General features: G+C 40.6%; 1 protein-coding gene across 11 annotated transcripts in view; it reads left to right on the forward strand.

The window, feature by feature from the left end:
• The window catches only part of MCTP2 (multiple C2 and transmembrane domain containing 2), a 117653-nt gene that overhangs the window by 39409 nt on the left and 53552 nt on the right, over positions 1-24692 (forward strand). For 10 of the 11 annotated variants that reach the window (XM_064388506.1, XM_064388507.1, XM_064388509.1 and 7 more), the window contains 6 exons: positions 6600-6764; positions 8064-8194; positions 14660-14846; positions 15572-15665; positions 19413-19515; positions 21173-21275. In XM_064388506.1, the coding sequence (XP_064244576.1) occupies positions 6600-6764; positions 8064-8194; positions 14660-14846; positions 15572-15665; positions 19413-19515; positions 21173-21275 (783 nt within the window). Of the gene's footprint in view, positions 1-6599; positions 6765-8063; positions 8195-14659; positions 14847-15571; positions 15666-19412; positions 19516-21172; positions 21276-24692 lie in introns of those variants that run through there. The other variant, XM_064388517.1, reaches the window with a different exon arrangement.

Genomic DNA, 24692 nt, shown 5'->3' on the forward strand with positions numbered 1-24692 from the left:
AGCATGCGCTGGAAAAAATCTGACAAAGCAGTATTTCCTGGTTTATTGATTCTGCTACTGCACTAAAACACTAGTATTGTACATCAATAACCATCTTTAGTTAGGAAACTCTGCTCTGTGGAAGCAGTACTAGCAGTTTGTGGCAGAACATAAAGGCTGGGAAGAAAAATTGTGTGCATGGGGAATATAGGTGTCTAGGGAAGGCACAAGAGGTTATGGAAGAATAGCCAGAGAGTATGATGGGGTAGAAAACAATGTTGCTGGACGAGATAAAGATACAGGAATAAGGAGTGCAGGGGAAATGGAGAGAGCTCTGTAATGGGTACTCAGACTTGTCTGTTTTTTGGCTCCTGAGCTGACTCTGGTTGGGTGTTGCAGGAGGAAAACACAGTATACTTTCCATTTGAGCAACATCTACATTTTCTCTCTCCAGGTTTAGGCAAATAAAAATTTTCTATTTGAAATAGTTTTCCTGTTTTTTTTTTTTTAATGTGCTGAACTGCAGCTGACCCCTATTGTAATATTTAGCTTTTCCTCTTCTATAAATACAGGGAAAATGACTTATTTTAAGGATGGACAAAATGAATATAACTTTCACAGCTGTTTTTTTAATCTGTATTGCCTACATGAAAGAAATCTGATTATCCTCTAATTTGACCATTTTGTGTTGTCTTAATGCAGATTTGGCACATCAGTGTCCTAAATGAGTCTTTTCACATTAATCACAGGATTCTTGCTGACTTCCCAAATTTACCCCAAATGTTGATGGCATTGATACCTGTTGCAGCTCCATGTCAGACTGGCAGCAGGGCTCATGTGGGCTGTTGTGGATACTGTGCTCTCTTCATGTGTGTTCTCTGAGCTCCCTTGCTTTTTGGAGAAAGAGCTGCATTTCAGACAGCAGCAAAAACAGTGTCAGCACAAGATCTCCAGTCCAGCTCCAGTAGCCTCATGGTTATTTCAGGGAGTATGTAGGAAGGATTCCAGCAACTCAGTATGGTCTTCTAAATCATTTTGGAGCAAGAGCTGTTGAACTGCATGATTTAGGTGTCTCTTGATTATTACACAGTATATATTTTTCACTGCTGCTGGAAGGGAATCATTGCATATTTGGGCAGATTCCCCAGACATGGGCAGCACATTCAGATCCCTCATTTTTCATGGGAGCTGAGAACAGCATTGTCCTCTGTGGGAGCTGTTTTCAAGAGCATGGCTTTCTTCTTTTCCTCGTGGAGGGTGGCATTGCAAAGGGAAGAGGATGCTGTTAGGCAGCATTATTATATTCACTCATATCTGTGTATTGACATGCTTTCCCCTCTGTTCTGCTTTCCTTTCTGGGGCACAGAGGGAGTTGGTAGCTCTCTGCTGCAGCCCAGCATGCTGATGCTCAGTACCCTTGTTTGTCCCGGGTGGCTTGAGTCTCACCGTGAGTGCCCTGCACGCTCTTTCCAGCATTTGTACAGCTGAATAACCTTTAAGTGTTGAACATCCAGGAGGCAGATAAGCAGGTCTGCTTGGGGTGGGTTGACCTGCAGCAGTTCAGTCCTGAAACAAAAGCGACGGAATTGCCACCTTGATAGCTTAAGCTGATTGAATAAATTGGCTGAAAGGCTGACCGGACCCAAGGGCTCCTCAAGCATCTCATCTCAGGGGAAAATTCCTCACTCTCCTTTCTTCTTTTTTTTTTCTGTTCCTGTGTGGGCTGTTAGGTTTCATTTTTGTCTGCCTCATTGTGTTTGGCTCTCTCCCCCAATCCCCTGTGGGCAGCGCGGAGCGCGGGGACTCGCTCGCCACAGGGTCACACGTCGTGGTGCCAATCTCATGTTGGTTCACTTGCCTTTCCCACTGCCCTCTCCTCTTTCCCAGGGGGAAACTGCCTCTGCAGAAATGGTTTCCCTGCCTAATGAGGAGAGGTCCGAAGAGTCCTCCTATTTGTGTGTTGTTGTTTTCTCAAATGGCAAATTACGTGGCCCAGTTTTGACGTTGACCTCTTCACAGGGATTGCAGCAGGCTTTCTGTTGTCCTGTCTCATCCTTTTAAATGAAAGATGGGAGAGATGGGCTCACTTCACACTTGGCCACCTCGCCGTGTCATTTAAATGTACAATTTTTCTGCATCTCTTTATTGCTTCAAAAACAAGTTTGAACTTGGGGCATGTATGTGTGTGTCAGGAAAAGAGACAGATTTGAAAGCAGCCCTGATGCACCAGAGGGGATTTGCTGGGTGCCTATAGAGGGAGATTATGGACAAATGGAGTTATCAGGGAGACTGGAGCTCCTAAAGGATTTTGTGAAGCTGGGTCAATGAGCTGGTTCTTTCCCCTCCAAAGCTCTGTCATTCTTGTTCAGCTCCTGTATTTGGCTCTGTGAAGGCAGAATATAGCCCACCTGCTCATTCTTCTTTTTTAAACCAGAACCAGAAAGTAATAAAAAATTGAAAGTTGATGTGAGAAACTTTTATATTCATTTTGAAACCAGGAACAAGATTTTGAGAGTGGTGATGTGAACACTGATTTTTAATTTTTCTGTTCAGAGCTATGGGATGCTTTTTGGGCAAATTTTTCTCCCTCTCTAAGCAGCTGGGAGAAGAACCATCTTCTGATCCTTTTGTGGCAGGATCCTGCTCTATGACCAGACCATACTTTTGCTTCAGAGATTACTCTTTATCTATCTGATGAGTTACAGTCTCAAAATCCACAGTGGACATGGGTTTTAAAACTTAAAAATCATGTAGTTCATTCTAAGGAATAAGGATCTCTGGATATTTTAGTGCTTATTGTCTGTTTTTTGTTGCCTTTTTTTTTTTTCCCCGTCTGGCTTGTTTGAGGGATGTCTTTAGTTCCAGTTTGTATCTATTTTACAGCAGTGAACTGCTCATAAAGGCAACCTTTATGGTGTTACTGCTTGTATGCACACAGAGCCCAGCCAAAATCAGAGCTCTAGGATGTCTAGAGATAACCCTCAAATTTTGGTCTCAAGGCTCCTTGATTTCAGAAAAGATGAGGGGAAGAAATAAGCAAGTTTGTCCAATGCCTTGTGCTTGGGACACGTGCCAGCTTCCATCATAAATCATGTGTTTCTTAATTTCCAGGCACCTTTACTTGGGTCTGGGATGTAGCCAGAGTGTAAGCAGGGAGCTTACAGGAGAATATAGCAGGAGAGGCCTGAAGGACCTGGCATCCAGTGTGGAAGCCCAGCTGGAAAGGGCTCAGGTTCAGCAGGGGAGGAGCAGCAGAGGTCTGGAGGCATCAGTAGCCTGGGAGGTAACAGCAAAAGGAAGAGCTGAATAGATAAAACACTTCATAATTGTCACTGATTAAGCAGTTGTGTCCTCATTTCCTGGCCAGTTTGGACCAGGGCTTTGGCTTTTCTGGTCTCATTGTGAAGGCAGGTTAAGAGGCTGGCTGGAGGCAAGGAAGAGTGTTGGGGGTGTTTTTTTCAGTGGTTGTTTTGCCCGAGTACCTTTGTTGGACTGAAGGCTGTGCTCCTCTGTGCTCTGCTCTGCAATAGTTTTGCCAACTCAGAGGGAGGCTGTGAAGTTGAATCAATTAGCTCTGTGTAAATCAGTTTGAAATGAGTAGGTGTGGGGTATCAGAGAGGAGGTAAGTCTAAAATAAATAAGGCAATATCATTTTCTTGTCACCTGGGAGGCATTTTCCATAGTGCAGACTTCCCTAGGCAGCACTAAAGTTGACTCATTGAAGGCGTGGGTCTGTGGGTCTACCACACATCTGATTTTCCCCAGACGTGCTTCCTTCCAGAAACTGTGAGTGGAATCTGAGACACTGCCTGTTTCACTGGGGTTTCCATCAGGGTGGTCAGAGGAAGAGCCTGCCAAATACCTGGGGAGGCTGGAGAGGTGGCCACAGAGCAAGCACAGAGGGGCTCTTTGGTGCTACGAGGCACAGGAAACGTGCCAGACCTGCTGAGCAGACTCTGTGGGGGCGACCTGGGCATGTCCAGGAAATCCAAAGCATTCCTCATATGCTGTGTCTTGCAGGGGTGTAAGACAAGCAGCCTCCCCATGCTCAGTTTGGAGAGAGCCCTGTGCCAGTGGCAGGGCTGGACTGGGGGAGTTGGGAAGCTGTGGAGCCTGTGTGGAGCTGCTGCAGGTCAGCACCATGCCCTGAACCAGTTGTAAACATCTTGGCTCCACTCTGCAGTGGGATGCTCCTAAGTGATGCTGGATCTCATGCAGGTCCTGTTAGCTGGAGACCAGCACACCCCTGTTCTGAGAGGAGCACAGAGAAGGGGGTGCACCAGGCTCTCTGCTTGGGGCCACCTGTTTTGGGAGGTCAAGGTTGGTGCATTGCAATGTGTTCCAGTAATCCTGAGTGCAGGTGCTGATTTTTCCAGGGGCTGTGTGGGATCCAGGCTGGTTTGGGTACTTCCCAACAGTCCTTTGAACTGTCAAGTCAGCAGCTACAAGGGTGGGGTTATGTGTGCTGTAGAGCTGGGGTAGGAAGGTCCCCAACGCTGAGTGACTCCCTGAAATACTGGCCTGGATGAAAAAAAGAAAAGAATCCAAGTTTGATTTGAAAACTGAGTGATAACAACTGTCTTTTGTGTTCAGCCTGGAAGCTTTGAAGAGAGCTGGATGCTTTGTTTTTAAAAGAAATTGTAACGTGGATAATAAACTTCATCTGTTTTTTATTTTTTACTTTTTTTCTTAACTAACATCAAATACCTCTTCCTCCTCCAAGGAAGGAGCAGGAGGGGGAGGGAAAATCCTTGCTCCTAAAGCAGCGAGTACATCACATCAAACATGACTATGTTAAATACTAAAACGTTCAAAGTACAAGCGAGATAGATAAAGGCTTTGATGGGAAGTGGATATTTCCCAGGGACATTACAAGCAATAATCCAGATGTTATGGTGTAATGCAATGAGTGTCCATGGATAGATGGGGAGCTCAAGCCAAGCAGCGCCTGCTGTAGGCCTTAGCCCTCCACTCCCATGCTGTTACGCCATATGGAAGCAATCTCCAGGCCCCCTTAATAGCCAGCTTTGGATTCCATTTTCACAGGGCTCATAGAGCTAAGTGGAGCTGTTTTATGGACAAGTTAGATAGAAGCCTTTCCAAGATAAACATCCAATTCGAAATTAGGACATACCAAGCTGCAAAATTATTTTAGGGCATATTTCATGGAAGCACTGCCATTTTTCTAAGGCGATTGCCAGACTGTAGAATGCCCTTTGATCCCTTGTGGACATTACTCCCTTTTTTATAAAAAGGATTTTGAAATAGTTGCAGTGTTTAGGGAGGAGTATATCTGCTGGGACTTTGAAGTATGTCCATGGGAACAGTCATGCTTTAGCTTTTTTGGCCCAAAAGACGAACTTTAAAAAAAAAAAAAAAAAAAAGAGAGAGAAAAGAAATTATTGCAGCTGGATTTATGAATCAAAATCTCATTTTCTTTTTAAAGGTAGGAATTTATACTCATTGCGCCAGGACAGCCAAATGGGGTGTTTAAATAAAAGTATATTAATATGCTTCTGGGATTCAGAATTCGGTATTTTAACCAGTAAAAAGCAAGTAAAAAATTTGTGAGTTCACCACCTATGATTTAAGAATTTTGTTGCCGGGTAATTGATCCATAAAAAGTAATCTTCAGACATCAGGTGCTTTTGCAATCGTTTTATTTAGCAACAACATTTCTTACTTGCTTTTAAAGCTAACACGTCCTGTTTTAAAGTGACTTGTGAAATCTTCTCCTCCGTCTTGCTCCCACCTGTACATGACATGATTGAAGCTCCAAAGTGTGGCGAGTTAAAAGTTGCTTCAGGAGAATAAAATATGGCAGGATTTTTACTGCGGGAAGAAGAGTATAGCCTTGAGTTTTAATGTTTCCAGCTCACTCCCCCCAAATAAAGGCCTATTTAATCATCCTCTGTCCAATAAAATATTGCCAGTTAGCAAACTGTTAGCGCAGCCGTGCTGCACAAGATGAAGCTGCGAAGGTAACAAATGTGGCTACCAGGTAACCATAACTCCAGATAAAGAGCCTGGTGGTGTCAGTGTTTTTTCAGCAGGCATCAGTATTTTTGATTCGTGGGCTCACTTTCTGGAAGCAGGAACAGCAAAGTTAGCAAAGAGCTAAGGCGGGTGGCTGAGTGATGGAGGAGGTGGAAGATGCTGCTCAGCCTTTCACCTGGCCGTGGGCTTTATGATCCTGGGCTGCCTCCCCAGAAAGGACAGACCTGCATTTTATGGACGTAGCTGGAGGGGTTTTAAGAGTTTTCTTTAGTTTCTCCCCTGTTCCGTTCCCATGGCTCTCCCGTGCCTTTCCATGAGCCTAGCTGCTCTCAGTGCTCAAGGTCTGCTCTCACCAGGGCTCAGCCAGTGGAGCTGAAGATGACTTCTCTGGTGGTTTAAGCAAACCCTGCTGATTTTGCTGTGACATTGAGCACCATCCCTTCATAGGGACCGTAGGACAGTTGGGCAGAAAATCCATAGCATCCTACTGCCTTCCATTGCCTGCTTACCCTTAGGGAAGCATGGTGTCTCTCTCACTCCTGGTGTGTATCATAGCTCAGTTAACGTGAGTATGAAAATGTGTTTGGGTGTTGAAACATTCCATGCTGTGCCTTGCTTTTCAGTCGAGTTTCACGCGGAACCTGCGGCTCTCGGAGTCCCTGCGCAAGAACCAGCTGTGGAACGGGCTGGTCACCATCACCCTCCTGGAGGGCAAGAACATGCCCAGAGGGGGCTTGGCAGAGATTTTTATTCTCCTCAAACTGGGGGATCAAAGATACAAGAGCAAGGTAAGTATTAAGGATTTCCTTAAGTTGTCTGAAGTCAATAAGGGGCTTGGTGTTTCTTTTACTGATGTTGCTACCTCAGACGGAACTATTCTTGATACTCTTTTTGATAAGTGAGTTCAAAACCAGGAGACCAGACCAGAAGCATTAACATTTAGAGAAAGAGCAAGTTAGGAATATTGTGTATCCATGTTTTGTGCATTTAACATATTTATCATGTTGATGGATGTTTGACATTAATATGAAATGAAGTAAAGCTATACATGCATCGCACATGTGTTTTGTTCTCTGCCAATACAGAAGTTGGGCTTTTAGTGCTGAAAAGTAGACCTAAAAATGGTTTCCAGTGCAGGAAGTACTTTTCTTGAAAAATATGTTACATATTGCAGAACTTGCCTCCCAAACAGATAAAATGTTCCATGGTTTTGATATTAATTTTTATTCTTCTAGGCCGTGTTTATCTGCATACAGTTTAGTTATATAAGAGTCTAAGAAATGAATGAGTTCCCTAAGATACACATTTCATCTGGAAAATCTAATAAGAAGAAAGGCTATAATTAAAATAATACTCTTTTGAGAGAGAGCAAGAGCTCTGCATGTCATGAACTGGAAGTGCAGAGGAGGAGAAAACAAACCTCCTCCTGTACAAAATGTACAGAGAAAGTTCACAGAACATAACATTTGGATGTAGGCGCATCTGAAACCTGCACTCTGTCCCTCACATCAGACCTCAAACCAAGGTCATGATATGTTTTCTATTTAGAAAAGTAGTTTTGAAAAATAACAAATGGTTTAGTTACTTTAGACTAAATAGATGTTATTCCTGTTACAATCCCTTTTTATGTGTCTCTTTAATGGTCCATAGATGTGTTGTGAATCTGCAAGGCTGAGCTGTTTGCTTAACACAGAAGGGTGAAAAAAATACTGCTTTGGGTTCCTTAATTCATTCAAATTTGTTTCCAGGTGATTGTCCTCAAAAGGGTTATTCCTGATTTCTTCCAGTGTGTGATGGTGAATGATGACCATGGAGCTGGTGGGGTCTATCTTGTATTTCAGAATTTTTCCAGCCATTCATTCAGATTACAACTGTGTATTTATTGTTATTGAGAGGGAGGAAAGAATATTTAGGAAGATGAGACTGTATGTGATGGGCTGGGAGCTTTGGTTGGAATGGCATTAGTACTTGATGCTCTAACATCCAGCCTTGTTCTGTAGAATTTATTTCTTTTTTCTTCTTTTTGATTTACTGTGAAAATAAGTACTGTTTAAGAAAAGTAAATATTATAACTGCATGTTTTCTAGACACTGTGTAAGAGTGCAAATCCTCAGTGGAGGGAACAGTTTGATTTTCACTACTTCTCTGACAGGAAGGATATGTTGGACATTGAGGTGTGGAGAAAGGATAACAAAAAGCATGAGGAGCTTTTGGGAACGTAAGTTGGGTTTGAGTTAGATTTTATTTTTTGGGGGGGAGGGAGAATGGGGTAAGTACAAAAAATAAAGTTATTTTGATTATCTTTTAAAACTAATCAATTTGTTTTCATGACCAACAGCATAATGTATTTTTCTGTCCTTATGCCAGTCATTTCTAGGTTATGTTTACATTATGTGTATTAAAACTTATTAGTGGGTAATCAACTAGCTAAAATCTGAATGCAGAGACACCCAAGCTGTCTCTAAAACCCGAAATACTGTGGGAGCTCAGTGGCATCAAGAGGCAGGATTTTTCTGTATGTTTGTGATGATACTGCTTCACATCTTTATATGCTCTGCTGGTGCCAGCCCAGGGATTTTATGCTCCTTTTGAGGGCTGTGTCCCTTTTTTTTCTGTTTGCACTTTGATGTTGTGTTCTTCTAAGATTCTTTAATTGTATTCCACTCTCTCTGAATTTGTACAGCGTTGTTTTCTTAGTAGTACCTCTCCCTTGCTTTGGCTTTCAGCATTGTCCTGCGGACCCATCTCCCCAAACAACATCTGTGCTGTTGGGGACCTGCAGCAGCACCAAGAACCATTCACTCCGCTGGACACCCTCTTTGATCTGTCCATGCTCATCTGCTGACAGGATCGCTGCCACAACTCTCATTTTCCTGAGGGTGGGGACCCTGCCTGCAGTTGTTTGCTGCTCTCACCTGGCCAGGGTTTCACAATGTGCTGACTAAATAACAGTAACTCATAAGAACATTCTCTTTAGGCATTCAAATAGTTTGAGACTATTCACTGAGAAGAACAATGCCCTTTGGCTCTGCAAATGTTTGTGGTTTTGCAGAGCAGGAAATTCTTTCTGGCTGAGTGCTGTTGCTCATCACATGGAGAAGTGGCTGAAGATGAATCTGTTCCTTCCATTCTCACAGTTACTTCCATTACTTCTGATACTCTGTTTAGAGTTAAGAAATAAAGCAGTGTTTCAGCTTGCCTCAGGTCAGTCTCTGATCCTGGAGCAATTCTTCCTGAGGTTTTTCCCCTTTATTTTAATTTTTCTCTAGGCTTCCCCTGCCTTTTTTCCTACTGGTTTCTGGCAGGTGGTGTTTAGTGTGGCAAAAACGATCAGTGAAGTGCTTATTCTGTTCAGCACTGGTGAGGTCTGTGTGGTAGATTTACCTTAAAGAAAAGGTAAATCTTCCAGGGTAAATCCCTGCAAGTGTTCAAGGCCGGGTTGGATGGGAGCCTGAGCAGCCTGGTGTAGTGGAAGGTGTCCCTGCCCATGGCGGGGGGGTTGGAACAAGATGATCTTTAAGATCCCTTCCAAACCAAACAATTCCCTGATTCTATGTTTAAATTTATTTTTGATGTCTATGTGGAGAAAAAATTTTTTGCTTTTGTTCTCTTAAGCACAGCAAATTGGCTGTAGCATCAAAACAGGAAAAAATATATTAGTTTTTGAAGAGCAGTTGCAAGAATAGGTAAACACCAAGTGCATAATAACAAGTATTGTTTTTAGAGTGTAGAAACTTTTTGACACCCTATAAATAATATTTTATGAAGGGTTCAAATGCAGTCTAATCTGGAGAAGGATTCTATTAGAAAAACAGCATTATGAGGTGCCATGTTTATTGTCTCCATGATTTCCAAGTTGAGTTTTGAGATTTCTGGATTTCACAACATCATTGTAAGAAATATTCTTTAGTAAAATGTTTGTGGGTTATATTCGGTCATTACACACAGCAGTGCAGCCAACTGCCCTCAAATAATTTGCATGGCTTTAAGGAAAAAGCAAAATTTTCTGGATCTGGCTTAATAATTTTGTGGTCAATTTATGAATAGAATTAGAATTCATTATGGTCCCTTCCAGGCTGCTCAACCTCCAGCTGCGTTGATTAAACCTTTAAATATATGCATGTTCTTAATATTTCAATGAAGTTGGAGGTGCTCACAGCGGAGTCGAATCTGGTAAACTTTTGTGGCACAAAGACTCCTGTTAATTCCTTTAGACCCAGAATTTCAGATAGTATGGATGCCTTAAGACTCTGGAATATGGTTCTTCTCCCAGGCATAATTTGTTTTCAGGGTAAAATATGGTTCTTGAAATAGGACCTGAAGTGTCTGTGGAGAGCATGGAACGTGTAGAATAAGGAATGCCCTGGACCTCTGGTGCTGAGCACAAACACCTGGGGTGTTTGTCTGCTTCTGAATTAGTGAGGAAACATTTCATGTCACCCTTCTATCACAAAACAAACCCTCACTGTCAGTGCACATCACAAGCTAAATTATTACATTCAGCCTACCTGCAGTCTCCTCAGAGTTTCAGCTGGGTCCAATTTCTCTTCCTCACTTAAAAATCCCACAGCCCTGAGTGGTTCAGCTGCAGGCTCTGACACTGAGGGCTGGCTGCATTGTGGTGCTGGCTGAAATAATCCCTCTATTTAGTCTGCACAGGACTGTTAGTAACGTTTATTGAGTGCTTTTTGTGTCCTCTGGGAGAAGAAGCACGCTATAAACAGGAGAGGATGTTAATGTATATGAATAAACAAAGGTGTTAACGTGTGCAGAATTTGTCCAGGCAGAGTTAAATTGTTTATGCCAGGTTGTTAGAGAGTGTTTCTGCGTTAGGGGATATGCTCTGGAAAAAGAGATGCTGCAGAATGTTGAAGGTGTTTGCCTTCACATATTTACCTCAAGAAGGAGATTTTACAAAAATGGTGAAACTTAAAGACTATGAGCTCTGAGACTGGAGTGCATCCAATATCTTTATGATGAATGCCTCCAGGAAACTGTCTTTGCAATAAGAAGCAACCCATGTTTTAAAGGCTGTGCTGTTGGGATGGAGCAGTAAAATCCCCATTATGGCTGCAACCAAAACCTTCACTTAAATCTCACCAGGCCGTAGGATGAATCAGAAAAAACAAAATTTGTCCATTGAAAAGGTCATAATAAGACTTTATTAATTGTTTCCCTGACACCTCTAGCATATGAAATTTCAAGTATTAATCATAGATACATCTTTCTGTACTCTCTGATGATTCTGATGTCTTTTGTGAAGGGCTTTCAAGGAGTCTGCAGGGGGTAAAGTGGCACTGTTGTAGACAGATCTTTCTGTATGTATTTATACATATTTAAAGATTCCTGTTATAATTTGGTTAACTGTGATTGGGAAAATAAAATACAACTCCATGTCTAGTAAGAAGCTAACCTCAGCACCTTTTAGTGAAATTTTAACATGTGATTCCCTGATAAACAAACATTTTAATCCCAAATTTGTGTATACTGTTCTCAAGTACAATTTCTCTGCAAAATTAGTAAAAAATAGGGGAAAAGGAAGCTGCAGGCGAGGGCTTTAAATCAGAAGAACAGTCTTAAATCAAAACTAAAGCTGTACAAGACTAGAGGCTAATATAGAGGTGTAGACCTTAATACTGATCAGGAGGAGGAAGGTAAGCATTTAATTAATTGTGGTTAAAAGAAAGGAAAGTGAAATGATACAGTTGTGTGCACAATGCATTCTTAACTTACAGAACTGCAGCCCCTATAGATTGTGCATGTAGCTACTTGTGTGAAAGATTATGTCTGAATTTAATATGTAATATAGCAAAAGATGACAACAAGCAGAGCTGTTCTGTCCTAAGACAGGATTACTGTTGAGAATTTAACTCAGGAGATCATTTGTATCACCTAAAATACAAATGATCTGAGAGTTTTGCCCTTTGCATTCAGAGCAGGCAACTTTTAAACAAAAGTGGATTACCTCCATTTGCTTGATTCTGTGCCCATCACAAGTCTCTTACCACTTTCCTGTGAAATAATTATGTGTAGTAAGATCTTGCAGATAGAAGGCTGAGAAACAAGGAAAGGAAACGTTTCTGTTTCAAGAGAATGAGGGAAGTAGTTTGGAAATCATTAGACTCGTTTTAATAGTGTAGAAGTGTTAGTGTGGAAATTGCTGAATTTATATAGTAAATTGAATGTCTAATTGTTTTACCAAGCTGCATTCTCTGCAGACTGATTGTATAACCTAAATGAAACAGAGTGTCTTTTTTTTTGTTTTTTCTTAAGTCTTTTGCCAGTGCAAATGTGGATTTTCTTTTCTCACAAAGTTTTTTTTTTTTCTCACAAGAAAATATAGGCATACCTTGAGTGAACACAGATGTTTTAAGGAAAGTTAGTTTGCACAGAAATCAGACATGATTTGAGGAAGAAATATTTACACTCCACCTCCTGCTGTTTCCCCTCCACATGTGCATCCCTCTGACCTCCACACCCTTGTACTCCATCTTTTCTTTAACCTTATGCAAATTAAATTCTTTTAAGAAGAGAAGCAATTCCAGCTTGCCAAAACAAGATAGAATTATATTTAACTTTGCCTTTGACATCTGGTGGAGTTCGAGGTTAGGTGGGAGATGCACTGTTGTCCGAACAAGTTGTGTTTTCTGTCTTAGTCCATGGAAAGTTTTAAACATAAAAACAAGTTTTAATCATAAAAATCAACTGCAGCTTTTCCCAGTTGTGGACTGTGTTGAGTGGGTGGTGTATGAAATGCTGATGTGGGAGACATGGCCTCTGTTGCCAGCTGAACCACAGAGCAGCTGGGTGACCTTGAGGTTTCCCCTCTCCTTCCTTTAGTTTCTGCATCAAGAAAAAAACCCAAACTAAACTCCAAGATAAGGATACGTCCCCCCTTTTGTGCTGATACCCAAAGTATCACTGGAATTGCTGCAGCCTGAGACACAGTGGTGTTAATGCAGCCAAGGTGATGTTGACCTCCAGTGTGGAAGTGATAAGGGCTTTTTCTCAGAAAGAAATAAGGTCTTTTTCTCTCTCTTTGTTGTTGTTTTGTTTTCCTTCCTGCTGTAACTTTTCCTGTCATATTTTTCTGAAGAGTCTAGGTGTAGCAATGAGCTTTAAATGCAACCTCTCACACTTGGAAATAGTGTTGAGAGGCAGCCTACGTGCTGAGCCGTCTTGGTACTCTGCCTGGTTTATTTTCCTTCTCTTTCAAAGCACTTGAAAGCAGTTAATAAGAGTAAACTTGAAACCTGTTGTACCTCCAGAGCAGCGGAGAGAAAAGAGCACACTTAAGGCAAAGTCATTCCCATTGATTGTGGTCAGAGGAAGCTTAAGGAGTTGTGTTTTAATACACAGAGCTACTGGACGGCTTAGAAACTCATCAGAGCAGTGGCTTTTACTTCATAACATGGTTTCTTGGGTTCTCAGGCTGAAATGTTTTGAGATTTTTTTTCTCTTTTTTTTCACCCCCTTTAGCATTCACAGAAAATAGGCTGTTAAGAAGCGGAAAGCATGCAATTTATAGCAGATGGGCATAAACTGCTCCAGCTCTACTACTGGAATGGGATCAATCAGGAACACTACATGCACCATTTACCCAGAAGAAACACACCTGGGGGAACCCTGTGGAATTTTAGCCTATTAAGACAACACCTTAACAAGTTTAGTTTAAATAAAAACTTGTCGGCAGGCATTAAGTGAAGCAAAACCCCTTGCTCTACATCAGCCACTGCCCTTCCCTTTGAGGAACGTTCCTACTCTTGCAGCGTGGCAGCAAACCTTCTCCTTCCTTTTTTTAAAACATTTTTTTGTTTGTTTCATTTTTGTTTGTTTTGTTTTTTACCCGTTTTCCATCTGTAACTTTTGCTCAGCCTGTTCTTACGAGCCAAGCCCCACAGAGGTTCAAGAAAGTTCCACTCCATTTACTGGACTTCTAAATAGAAGGCATTTAGCTGAGCCAAGTGATTAGACTTTTTGTTGCATTTAACCACTCCCTTTGTGTCTAACTGGCTGCCTGGTGATCTCTCTGCTTTAGACCATGCTCATATTTTATTGTTGTCTCTTTATGAATGTTTCTCTTCTATCCTCTTTATTTTTATTTTTGGGGGAAGCATCAGGTTAATGATACATATTACACGCAAGGAGTGGGTGGGGGACTTTTAAGACAATCCTTCCCTTTGGGAAATATAACAGTACACTGAAAATGTAGCTCTAGTAAAGCTTGTAAAAGAGATTGGGGCATACAGTATAATGTAGCATAAAATGGAGTATGTGACTTTAAAGAAACTAATCTATTTTAGGCTAATGTTTTAAATTTTGCATTTGCCCTTTTCCTTTTCCCCCAGGTGAAATTGAATTGTGTTTCAAATCCATCACAAAACACTGGGGGATTTTAGAGGGGAAGTGAGGCAGGCCACAGTTAAGTTTTCCACCTGTACTTGCAGCCCAAACCTTTTACTTCCCCTTACCAGTAGACAGACCAGAAAGCAAAATCTGACAGTAAATGCAATAGAATCTGCCTAATTAGTTTCCTGTGTTTAATTTTGGGATGTTTTTATTTTTTGCACTGAAGAAGCAGAAAGTTTTGGTGCCTGCTTGCTGCTAAAATCAATATAATGTTGCTTTATTATTTTTTTTACCACCTCTTTTTCCTTATTAACCCTTGGCAATGTCGTTCCAGGTGCCACGTTGACATTACTGCCCTGCCAACAAAGCAGACCAACTGCTTGGAGCTGCCTCTGGAGAAACACCCAGGGTCCCTGCTGATGCTGATTGCTGTTGCCCCATGTACAGGAGTGTCTATCTCTGATCTGTGTGTCTGTCCTTTGGGAGACCCCAATGAACGGCAGCAGATTTCTCGGCGTTATGTGAGTTTGTCTTTTTTTTTTTTTTTTTTTGATTTTTTTTCTTTTGAAATAGTCAAAATTTCAGAAAAAAGAAATTCTCCAGTCATAATGCTATGTCCCCTACCAAAGTAAACTATTAAGTGGAGTAGTTGCATGTTGAATGACAAGGAGATTGGCAGGGCAGATAGACCTCAGCAATTTGGCTGTTTGTATTTGTTGAGTTTTAAACTAATGCTGTTCTTTGCAAACTTGAATTGTGTTAGGAGATTATCATGGGGAATGAGACACTGAATATCATGAGGAGATAATAATATACTTAGCTTGATTCCCTCCTTTGGGAAGGTTATTTTCTGGTCTTTAAATGTTGGGAGATAAAACTTTGTGATGGCTTCCACGTCCTCACACTTATTCCATCCTGACCAGCTTTTATTTCAATTTGTGCCTGGGGAGGTTTAGATAGGATATTAGGGAACATTTCTTCACAAAAGGGCTTACAGCACTGGAACAGGCTGCCCAGACAAGTGGTTGAGTCATCAGTGCTGGAGGTATTTAAAAGATGGGTAGATGTAGCTTTTAGGTACATGGTTTAGTGCTGGACATGGAAGTGCAGGGTTATTTGCTGAACCTGATGATATTAGAGGTTGCTTCCAACCTAACTGATTCTGTGATAAGTTATTTAGTGGTCCATAGTCTCTGTTTCTTACTGAATTACAAGCAAAATATATCTTTACGCTTTCTCCTTGCAGTGTATAAAGAATTCCTTTCGGGACATGAAGGACATTGGCTTCTTACAGGTCAAAGTTTTAAAGGCAGTGGACCTGATGGCAGCAGATTTTTCAGGTATTTTATTTCTGTTTTGCAATATATGATGCTGTAGCATATTGCTTTGCAAGGATCAGTTGATCAAGGAAATCATCCCATCATCTCTTCAGCGCTGAAACCTGCCTCAGGAAACTGAGATACCAAATGGCTTTGACTGCCAGAAGTATCTGGGAAGGTCCAGTAGATGGAGATCTTAATTTCCCATTAGACCTGAGCAATCTGACAGATAACTTTGCAACAGCACATCATGCTAAGTGTTTTTGCCATCAGGAATATGTAAAGTAAGAGTTGATACACAGCGATGGTGCTTGCAGAGCACCTGCAAAGCAGAGCCTCTCCATCTTCTGTCAGGTGTCTTGTGAGCTGGGAGCAAGACTGAAAGATGTTGGGGTGTCTGATGTGGTGCTGGGTGTGTGGGTTAGGGTGGTGCTGCAGGCTGTCACCTGAAAGAGAAAACTTGTCACTAACGGGGCTGCGAGTGCAATGGCTTTTTCTTAGAGCTTATTTGAGGCTTCACTTTGGGGTGACTGTTTTGGTGCTCTTACTCCATGAAAAGTATGGATTTTCCACTGAGCTGTTCCTCAGGTTGTGCTCGATCCTGACAGCAGTGGACACTAACACCTTTTAAAACCACAACTTTATATTGTACCTCTGGGGAAAGTCTAGGAGGTTGATATTTCTCTGTAGCGACTGCCTGGATATTATTATTTTTATTATCATCTTCTCCAGGATTCTGGAGACCTTTTAATTCCCCTCTCTATCTCACAGCAGCTCATAATTCACAGGCATAGCATTGTGTGTTGTGTATTTGCTGACACAGTCATTTTTTAAAGATAACTTGTTGATAAAGGCAGGAAAGATGGTAGAGGGAAAACATTTTTGCTCCATTCCCTTGTTTTTGTAAAGGCGTTGTTACATAAGAGAATGCTGCTCCTAAAAAAAGGAGCAAAGGAGAAAGCCCACGACTAATCATGGTACTGTTTTAGGGCTATATTCAATTCACTAACCGTGATTTGGAAAAAATGTTTACTGCAGAGAGCAATACTTAAGGAACTGAAGAACTTAATTTTAAAAAAAGAAAAAAAAAAACAAAACAAAAAAACAACCAAAACCTGTCAATAACGAAAGGTAACTTGTAAAGAAATCCATATCTAAACTGACATAATATATAGGTCCATATGGAATTGGGAGTGTAACTGCACCTTGCTGACTAATTTAATTTGGTAAGTGTAGCACAGCAGAGCAGCCCCAGCTTTGCCATGTGCCAAAAGTTCCATCTAGAAATATGTGGAGTTTTAATATAGACAGGATTTGTGGAAAAAGCTGAGCCCAGAAGGTTATTTACCCTCTGGAAAACTTTGCTGATGCTGAAGCAGTTGCATCAGTGATGGATTTGGCCCCCTCTCCCTCAGTACTCAAACAGGAGCATGTGGGTGGATAATGAACATTGGAAGAGACACGCAGGTTCTTGATTCTGATATTCAAAGACTTTTCATAGAGTATGTGATACACATTCCTTGTGCATAGCACAGAATGAAATTCTGCTTAAGTAAAAGGTTACTCAGTCTGTCATTATATTCAAAATAACCCAGGCTTTGAGCCTGATTCATGAAGCAAATGACAAATTGTTTTTCAATGGCAGTGCTGAAAATATCCTAGTATTATGCTGTAATAGACCCACCAAATTGCAAAAGGATGCAGCCATTTTAGGTAAAAATAGCATAATTTCTGATCATGAAATGAGAGACATAAAGATTAATTATCTGTTCTGAGCCATTCATAAATGATTAGTGCAGCAATTATGGGCCTCCATAATAGAGCCCTCCTAGAGCAGTGCCATATTTCCTGCATTGCCAAGGAGACTGCTCAGATTTATTGTTATTGATAAAAGTAAATTCTAAGTCCCTGCTAAAAATCTAATAAAGGGAAAATCACAGAGGGAATCAGAGGTACAAAGATTTCCAAGGGTTAATAGAGGAGCAGTGTGAGCAGGTAGTGTCCCCTCCCTGTCCCTTCCCATAGCAGCCATGAGTCTTAAATACCCCAAGTCCCACAGCCTGGTGGGTATGATGGGTGTAATGCCACCTTATACCTTATTCCCACAGTAAAGATTGGATTTTGGTGTGATTGGGATCTCTGTATGTTGCCATCATAGATTTTAATTGCAAATTCTTATTCTGCTGTAATAATAGTGATCAGAAAACACACACTATCTGCTTTGGTTTCGAACAGTGTTCTGAAAATCCATATTTTACTCTTGGACATAAATTTTTGGGCTGATTTCCAGACAGCTGTATCATATATGTAGAAGCTCTTCACCCACAGCTAGCCCAGTTTGAACCTTCCATACTTTTATATTCCTAGATAATAGTTCTGTTGATGTGGAAATGACTTTTTCTGCTTTGTTGGATGTTTTCTGTGTACGCATGAGAGTTCTTCTCAAACACTGCATTTGCTCACTGACCAAAAAATAGCATTCAGAATACCAAATTATACAGTGGGATTGTTTTTGGCATATACCAGTTTGCATTTCAAGCAGTTTCTCTGAAAAGCTACATGCATTTTCCACACTTATCAGGGAATGGGTATGTAAGCTGAAAAGGAGAAGACAAATAGATTCCAGTAATACACATGGTCTTTAAACTTTACCAATATTGACTAGTTAATACCCACTGTTTACATACTGAAAAGATTCCTGTTTAGTTTATAAACTTCTGAGAGTTAGACCTTTAAGAGCTCTGCATTAATAATACAGAAAATAAAGATTAAGAAAAGGATAGCTTTTGCTTAAATAGCTTGTTTGTCTGATATCTAAATCCCTGCATTGCTGACATATTTAGTTGCCTACATAGAAGTTAGGCTGGAGTGTCTGTGGCTGAGTTGTACATGAGCATTGGAGATGAGATTAAATCAGATACTGAGCCAGACATGCTGATAAGGGGCCACTCTGCTCACAAAAGAAACTGCTGACTTGCAATGAGTTGGTAAAACTACAAATTCATTTAATGTGAGTGATCAAAAAATACATTAGCAAACATGTGTTCACCTAATAGATTCCATGTTGACATCCTTCTTTAGAGAGGAGGAGTTTTTCTGCCTTTTTTTTTTGTTTTGTTTTGTTTTGTTGTGGGGGGTTTACTCTGTTTGCTGTAAGTACAATACTTGGATCATGCATGGATTCTCCAGTTGATGTTAGGTTTTGTTTAAACTGTGGCATGGTGTAGAGCCTTCATAGCTTCAAGGACTTGCTCACATGGAACTAATTGAAGAAATACTTCTGATTTCAGTCAGTGTTGTGCTTCTTTTCTCATGATGTGGATACTTAATCCTGTAATCAAGTGAAGAAGACCACAGGCTCTAAGCAGAGGATAAAACAGGGAGTGTAAGTGCAGCCCTGCTCCTTCCCTGGCTCAGAGCAATGGTGCTGCTTTCCTAAGGGCAGCTGAGTCATTTTCACCATGAACAGATCTTTCTTGCTCTAAGGACTGAGGGATGATTCACTGAAAGTCTCAGATTTCAGGTATTAGACTGAAGCCCCCTGAGTGAGCTGTAAGGTAAGTGTTGGAGTTTCCAGAACTGGGAATGATCAGAGATTCTGTTTTTTATTTTTTTTTGCAAGTTATTCCAACAGAATGGGACGCTTCACAGTTGCTTTAATTTATCAAATTCTATTAAACCAATCATTTCCTCAGCCTTACTGCAAAGAAGGAGTCTGCATACTAAATACCATAACTGGTCCACTTAATTTTTATTTCCTTTCCCTAGGCAAAAGTGATCCTTTCTGTGTCTTGGAGCTGGGAAACGACATGCTTCAAACACACACCGTTTACAAGAACCTCAACCCAGAGTGGAACAAGGTTTTCACATTGTAAGTGGATTGCTTTGGAAACCATGCAGCAACTCCACTTAGCAGCTTAACTAGGAAAGCTATTGACTTTGGGAAAATGCAAAGGTCAAGTTTAAGATATGTCATTTTTTTCATAGTCAGAGAGGATGTTGGAGAAATCTCAAATATAACTTAATTAAAGCCTTTTGCCTTTTACTAGTTCTTGCATGGAGTTTATTAATAGAAGTCATTAAAAGAAAAATTACTGTGATATTTATAGGAAGAATCATGACTAGACATAATGGAGTCATAGTTTGATCCAAGAGATAATGTAACAGAAAGTTGAGACCAGATACTCACGCCTACATTTTCCATAACTTGAAATAAAATATATTTCACTGAAGCTTGGTGGAATCCTTGTTTAGTTTGGAATAAGCAGAGAATTAGAGCTCATGTTGGTGTTAGTCTATCTTCTGAATTCAAACTAGTCAAATGCTCCAAATTAGATGCTTAAATTTTTATGGAAATCATGGTATTCTTTTATTTGTCACTTTATTAATAATAAAAGTAATAATTTTGGTATTGCTTTTAGGCAGCCCAATTTTTTAATCTTGCTTTATGCTGACAAAGATTTTTGTGAATAAGTGAGTGAGATAAATGTCTCCCAAGACCGCAGCAGTCTGTGCAAAGGCTGGCAGTGAAGCTTTTTTGACATTTGCATCTGTCCACTGGAAGAACAGTTTGAAAATTATGAACTTCTTGCTAAAGCAACATTCATAAATACTAGGCTGGATGAGAACACAAGAAAAACTATCTGATTTCTTTAATAGAAATACTTTGCTGTATTTCTGTTTAATTCAGGGGTGCAGCTGAATACTTGTCTCTTGGAGTCCTTTCTCATACTTTGTTCTCAAGAAGCTTCCACTCATCACTGTTTTTTCTGAGACTGTGCCAGCAGATGAGTCTTGTCGGATGTTCAGCCAGCAAAATAAATCCAATAACAATCCAAATTTATTTTATTTAAAAAGAAAGTTTGTGTCTGTACTTCCTGTGGGTCTCAGAAATGTCAGCTATGGACTTTCTCTAACTTTCTTACTAATGTTGCCTGGCTGATCCAAACACCAGATCTGCAGAGCCAGTCAGGCACTCGCCTCTCTCCTTAGATTTTTGTCCATTAAAGAAGAAATAAATTAAACCCCTTAAAAGCTATTGATGATTTAGATTTATTTTGGAGCAGTGTGGGTTGTTTTGGGTGGATGAGTCCCTTTTAGCTGGATCTTTCAGTACTACTACAAAGCTGTCCCCATTATATCCAGGTTTTCCGCAACACACTTTCCTGTGTGTGTCACTGTGCGGTTTTAATGCAATGAAACTTGGGTTTGAATTCCGCCCTTGACCTCTCCCGGTTGCCAGCATTCTCTGTTGGAGAGCTGAGTTTTACATTGATAGCAACACCAATACAAAAAATACCAAAAAGTCACTGTCTGGACCTAGTCATGCAACTGAAACATGAGGGAAAAGCTTGGGGAATGCCCATCACTTGATTCATTTTGGGGAGGAATTTAATTAAACGCTAGTTATATACCCCAAGGTAATACAAACTTAATTAGTACAACACTAGTCTCAGATCTTTGTGGAGGAGACTGTGTGCATGTGTATTGAATATTACTTTTTATGTGTCTGCACTTTTTTGTTCCAGCCCTATTAAAGATATTCACGATGTTCTGGAAGTGACAGTGTTTGATGAAGATGGAGACAAACCCCCTGATTTCCTTGGGAAAGTTGCCATCCCTTTGCTGTCTGTAAGTTACCTTTACCACATGTATTATGGTTGCCTTTTTCCCCCCTTAGCACAAAACACCACAGATTTAAACAGGTTTTGTGATCTATACCTGCCTTCAGTGGCAGTGTTTATAGTTCTCCTTAGTGTAACAAGCATTGTCCACCCATCTTACTACAAATTTGGTTGATTGGAAAGCAAACTGCAGAAATGTCTGTACTTCATCAGTGCCACGTAGGTCTGAGAACATAATTGAGTTGTTCTGTGTGTTTCCACATCATCTTCTGAAGGTAACATTTTAAGCATGTCCTTGTTCTGTCTTGCTTCTTTTTACTCCAAGAAAGTAATTGCACATTGCAGTCGGATTGAGTAGAGATAGCTGTTGTTACTGGCACAGCTGAATGAAATTACCTAAAAGGGGTGTTTTCCACTCCATAGTGCTTTTAAAGACTGGTGGCTTTTGTTCTGTAAACAAATACGTGAGGAGGGAGCGCTACCATGGGAGTGTAAAATCAAAACTGGAAACAAAGCGAGCTCAGGGGAAAGTGGTTGCTCTGGAGATTAAGGAGAGTTGAAGCTTTTTCAGAAACAGCCAAAAAAAGGCCAAGCTAAAGAGAGTGGAACATGAAAGGATCATTAAAAGACTTTAATAGAGGAATGGGGAAAAGCAGCTTTGTGTTTGGTAAGACTGATTTAATTTTGAAACAAGACTGGTAGTATTAGTGAGCAAACCAGATCAAGAGGACGTAAACAGCTCCATGTGTATGTGCAGTGTCACAGAAGGTTCTGGTAGTTTTTACAGTAACGTGTAGGAAGAACTTTCTAGGCTGTGACTTATTAAATCAATTAGTAGATGAGGCTTGAAACATCATGGGACTCTTGTGTCATATTAGCCAAGTTGTGTAAACACGTTTAGCTGTAAGCATGGGGTTTGCTGTGAATTGGGAGGCAGTGATGCTCTGCAGGAGGTTCCCTGTGCCGAGGGGATGCTGTGACAGATATTTGTGCAGTGGAGCCCTGTGCAGGAGTGTGAGGTGATGATTTTTGTACAAACATGCTGGTGTGATTCTCAGGGTTGTCCTGTGCAGGAGCTGGACTCCAGGATCCTTGTGGGTCCCTTTCAAGTCAGGGTATTCTATGGTGGCATTTATGCTTTCCATATATAACCACAGCAGCAGAGGCTGTGGTGAGATGCTTTCAGTACTGCTCGGTGTGATGCTGTGGGTAATAGCACTCTCAAATAGGCAGATGGTGGATCCTGATTGAAACTGCACAGTACAAAATTGCAGTCTTGTTTTGAAACATCCCTGTGAAAGCAGATTCACCTCTGCAGAAAGGCTGGCACACATCTTCCAGAGTTAAGGCAAGAGTTTGAGTTTTAGAGGCTGGCTGCTGCAGGAAAGGCAGTGATGGGTTTGTGGGGCTCTGTGCCAGCAGAGACTGGAGAAGTGGGAGATTTCTAGAGGGAAAGCAAAGATCCCATCTTTTCAAGGCAGGCCATATAAACCTCGCAGCATCAGCACAGTTTAGGTAAGGGACTAGTCAAGATCAGAGAGGGGGGACTGAAACATTTGGTATTTCCAAATAAATAATGAACTGCCCAGAAGACTCTTGAACTGACTTAGAGGATATGATCCCAAACTAAAGAATGCTTTACAGTAGTAGGAAAATAGGTGCTCAAGTGCTCCAGTTTTGTTGTGATTTTGTCTAAATAGGTGTATTTCTTGTATCTGTGAATTAAAACCAGTGTGGCTTCTGAATCTTTTCACAAAAGTGTATATGCTTTCATCCACCCTGTTCAGTTCACACTGGGGTCTGAAACAGGAGAACCCCAGCAATTTGGGGATATGAAGGCTATGAGGATCTGAAGGATCTGAGGAGTAAACACTGAGCTCTCAGTAGCCCACACGCTGTTGTGAGCTTTACAGTGATACTACGTGATCTTTTTGGGGGGGATATTTTAGATTGTTCATCTATTTTTGTAGCTTGAGTTGTCAATATCTTCTATTTTAGAATAATATTAGAGTCAGTTGGGCATGAAGGATTATTTGATGTTTACAGGGAGGAAAAAACCTCTTAACATCTTTTATTCCATTTTTGATCACTTTGTTAATTTCTCCCCGAGTCCTCATATCTCTGATGTTACTGGAAGAGAGTGGCTGGAGCAGCTGCTCTCCTGCAGACCCAGTGCTTGCCAAATGGCCTGCATGATCGGCAGCAGGCTGTGTGGGCTCACAGTGAGAAGATGTTAGATTTGGATTTTCTGTTGATTTTATAGGCATTTGTCAAGTATCCCTTAGGAAGCATGTAACAAGGCAGAGGAGGGGAGTGCATGTGTGTGGTAATGTCCAAACTATTCAGTGTAGGTTTTTCTGTGTCCAAGGTTTGGGACAAAAAAAAATAAAATAAAAATTGTTTATGCTTTCCCTTGCCAACTGATCTTCTTCCTTCCCATCCAAACTTCTCTGCCTCCTATTTCAGTCAAATCTAGTGTAAATATACTCATCTCTGCTTCTGATTAAAACCATTTTGCACCTATTAACTTGGTCTGCTCAGACAGAAAACTGTAATTTTCTAAGCTCTTTTTCTTCAAATAGGAATTTCAATGTATGTTGTCATTTTGACTGTAACTTTGAATGTATCCTTTGAACCATTTAGATAAATATACTAAGAAAGAACAAAAGTTAAAGACTCAAGGAAGCCTCACAACCATATAGATTTAATTTCTGTATGTAATCAGGCCTAATATTTGCCTGGCATTGAATTGTCTTTTGAAAATAGATGTGCTTTTGCCATTCTTTTTTCCTGTTAAAAATGCACAAGTTTGACTTGTGAGCTGTCAGCACGTGAAGTAAGTTTACTTCAGGAATTGTTCATGGATGACTAGATCCTTTTCTTAATGAAAAATTGCCTTGAGTAAAGTATGTGTTGGAGGGATATGAAATGTTTAATTAATATGACACCGAATTTTGGGTTAAATATGTTCAGTAGTCCCACACTGGCATTTTGCAAACATGACTACACCCTCATCATCACATTAACACAGGAATAACCTTACAGCACAAAAATTCAGGGATGGTGAAATTATGTATTCTTTCTGTTCATCCTTGACTGTGATCTAGGGTTATTACAGGAACCAAATAAGAAAAATAAAAAGCTGGGCAGCATGAGAAGAGTTTTAAGATGCCAAATGATGAATAAAGCTGCAAACTTCACCTTCTGGTAGAGGTGATAAAGCAGAATTGGATAAATGCACATTTTGTGAGCAATAAATGAATTTGGAGACAAAGGGAGAGAAGTTTGTAGTTTAGCTTTAACTTTTCCATGTTGATCAACCTGTTGTACTTTTTTTCTCATTTTCTTTTTATCAAATTAGTCCTCTAAAGCAAGTGTGAGACCTCATCTTAAGCACTGCTCTGGTCAGCCACATTCACAATTT

This window comes from Passer domesticus, chromosome 14 (genome assembly GCF_036417665.1).
Source record: "Passer domesticus isolate bPasDom1 chromosome 14, bPasDom1.hap1, whole genome shotgun sequence".
NCBI classification, from domain to species: Eukaryota; Metazoa; Chordata; class Aves; order Passeriformes; family Passeridae; genus Passer; species Passer domesticus.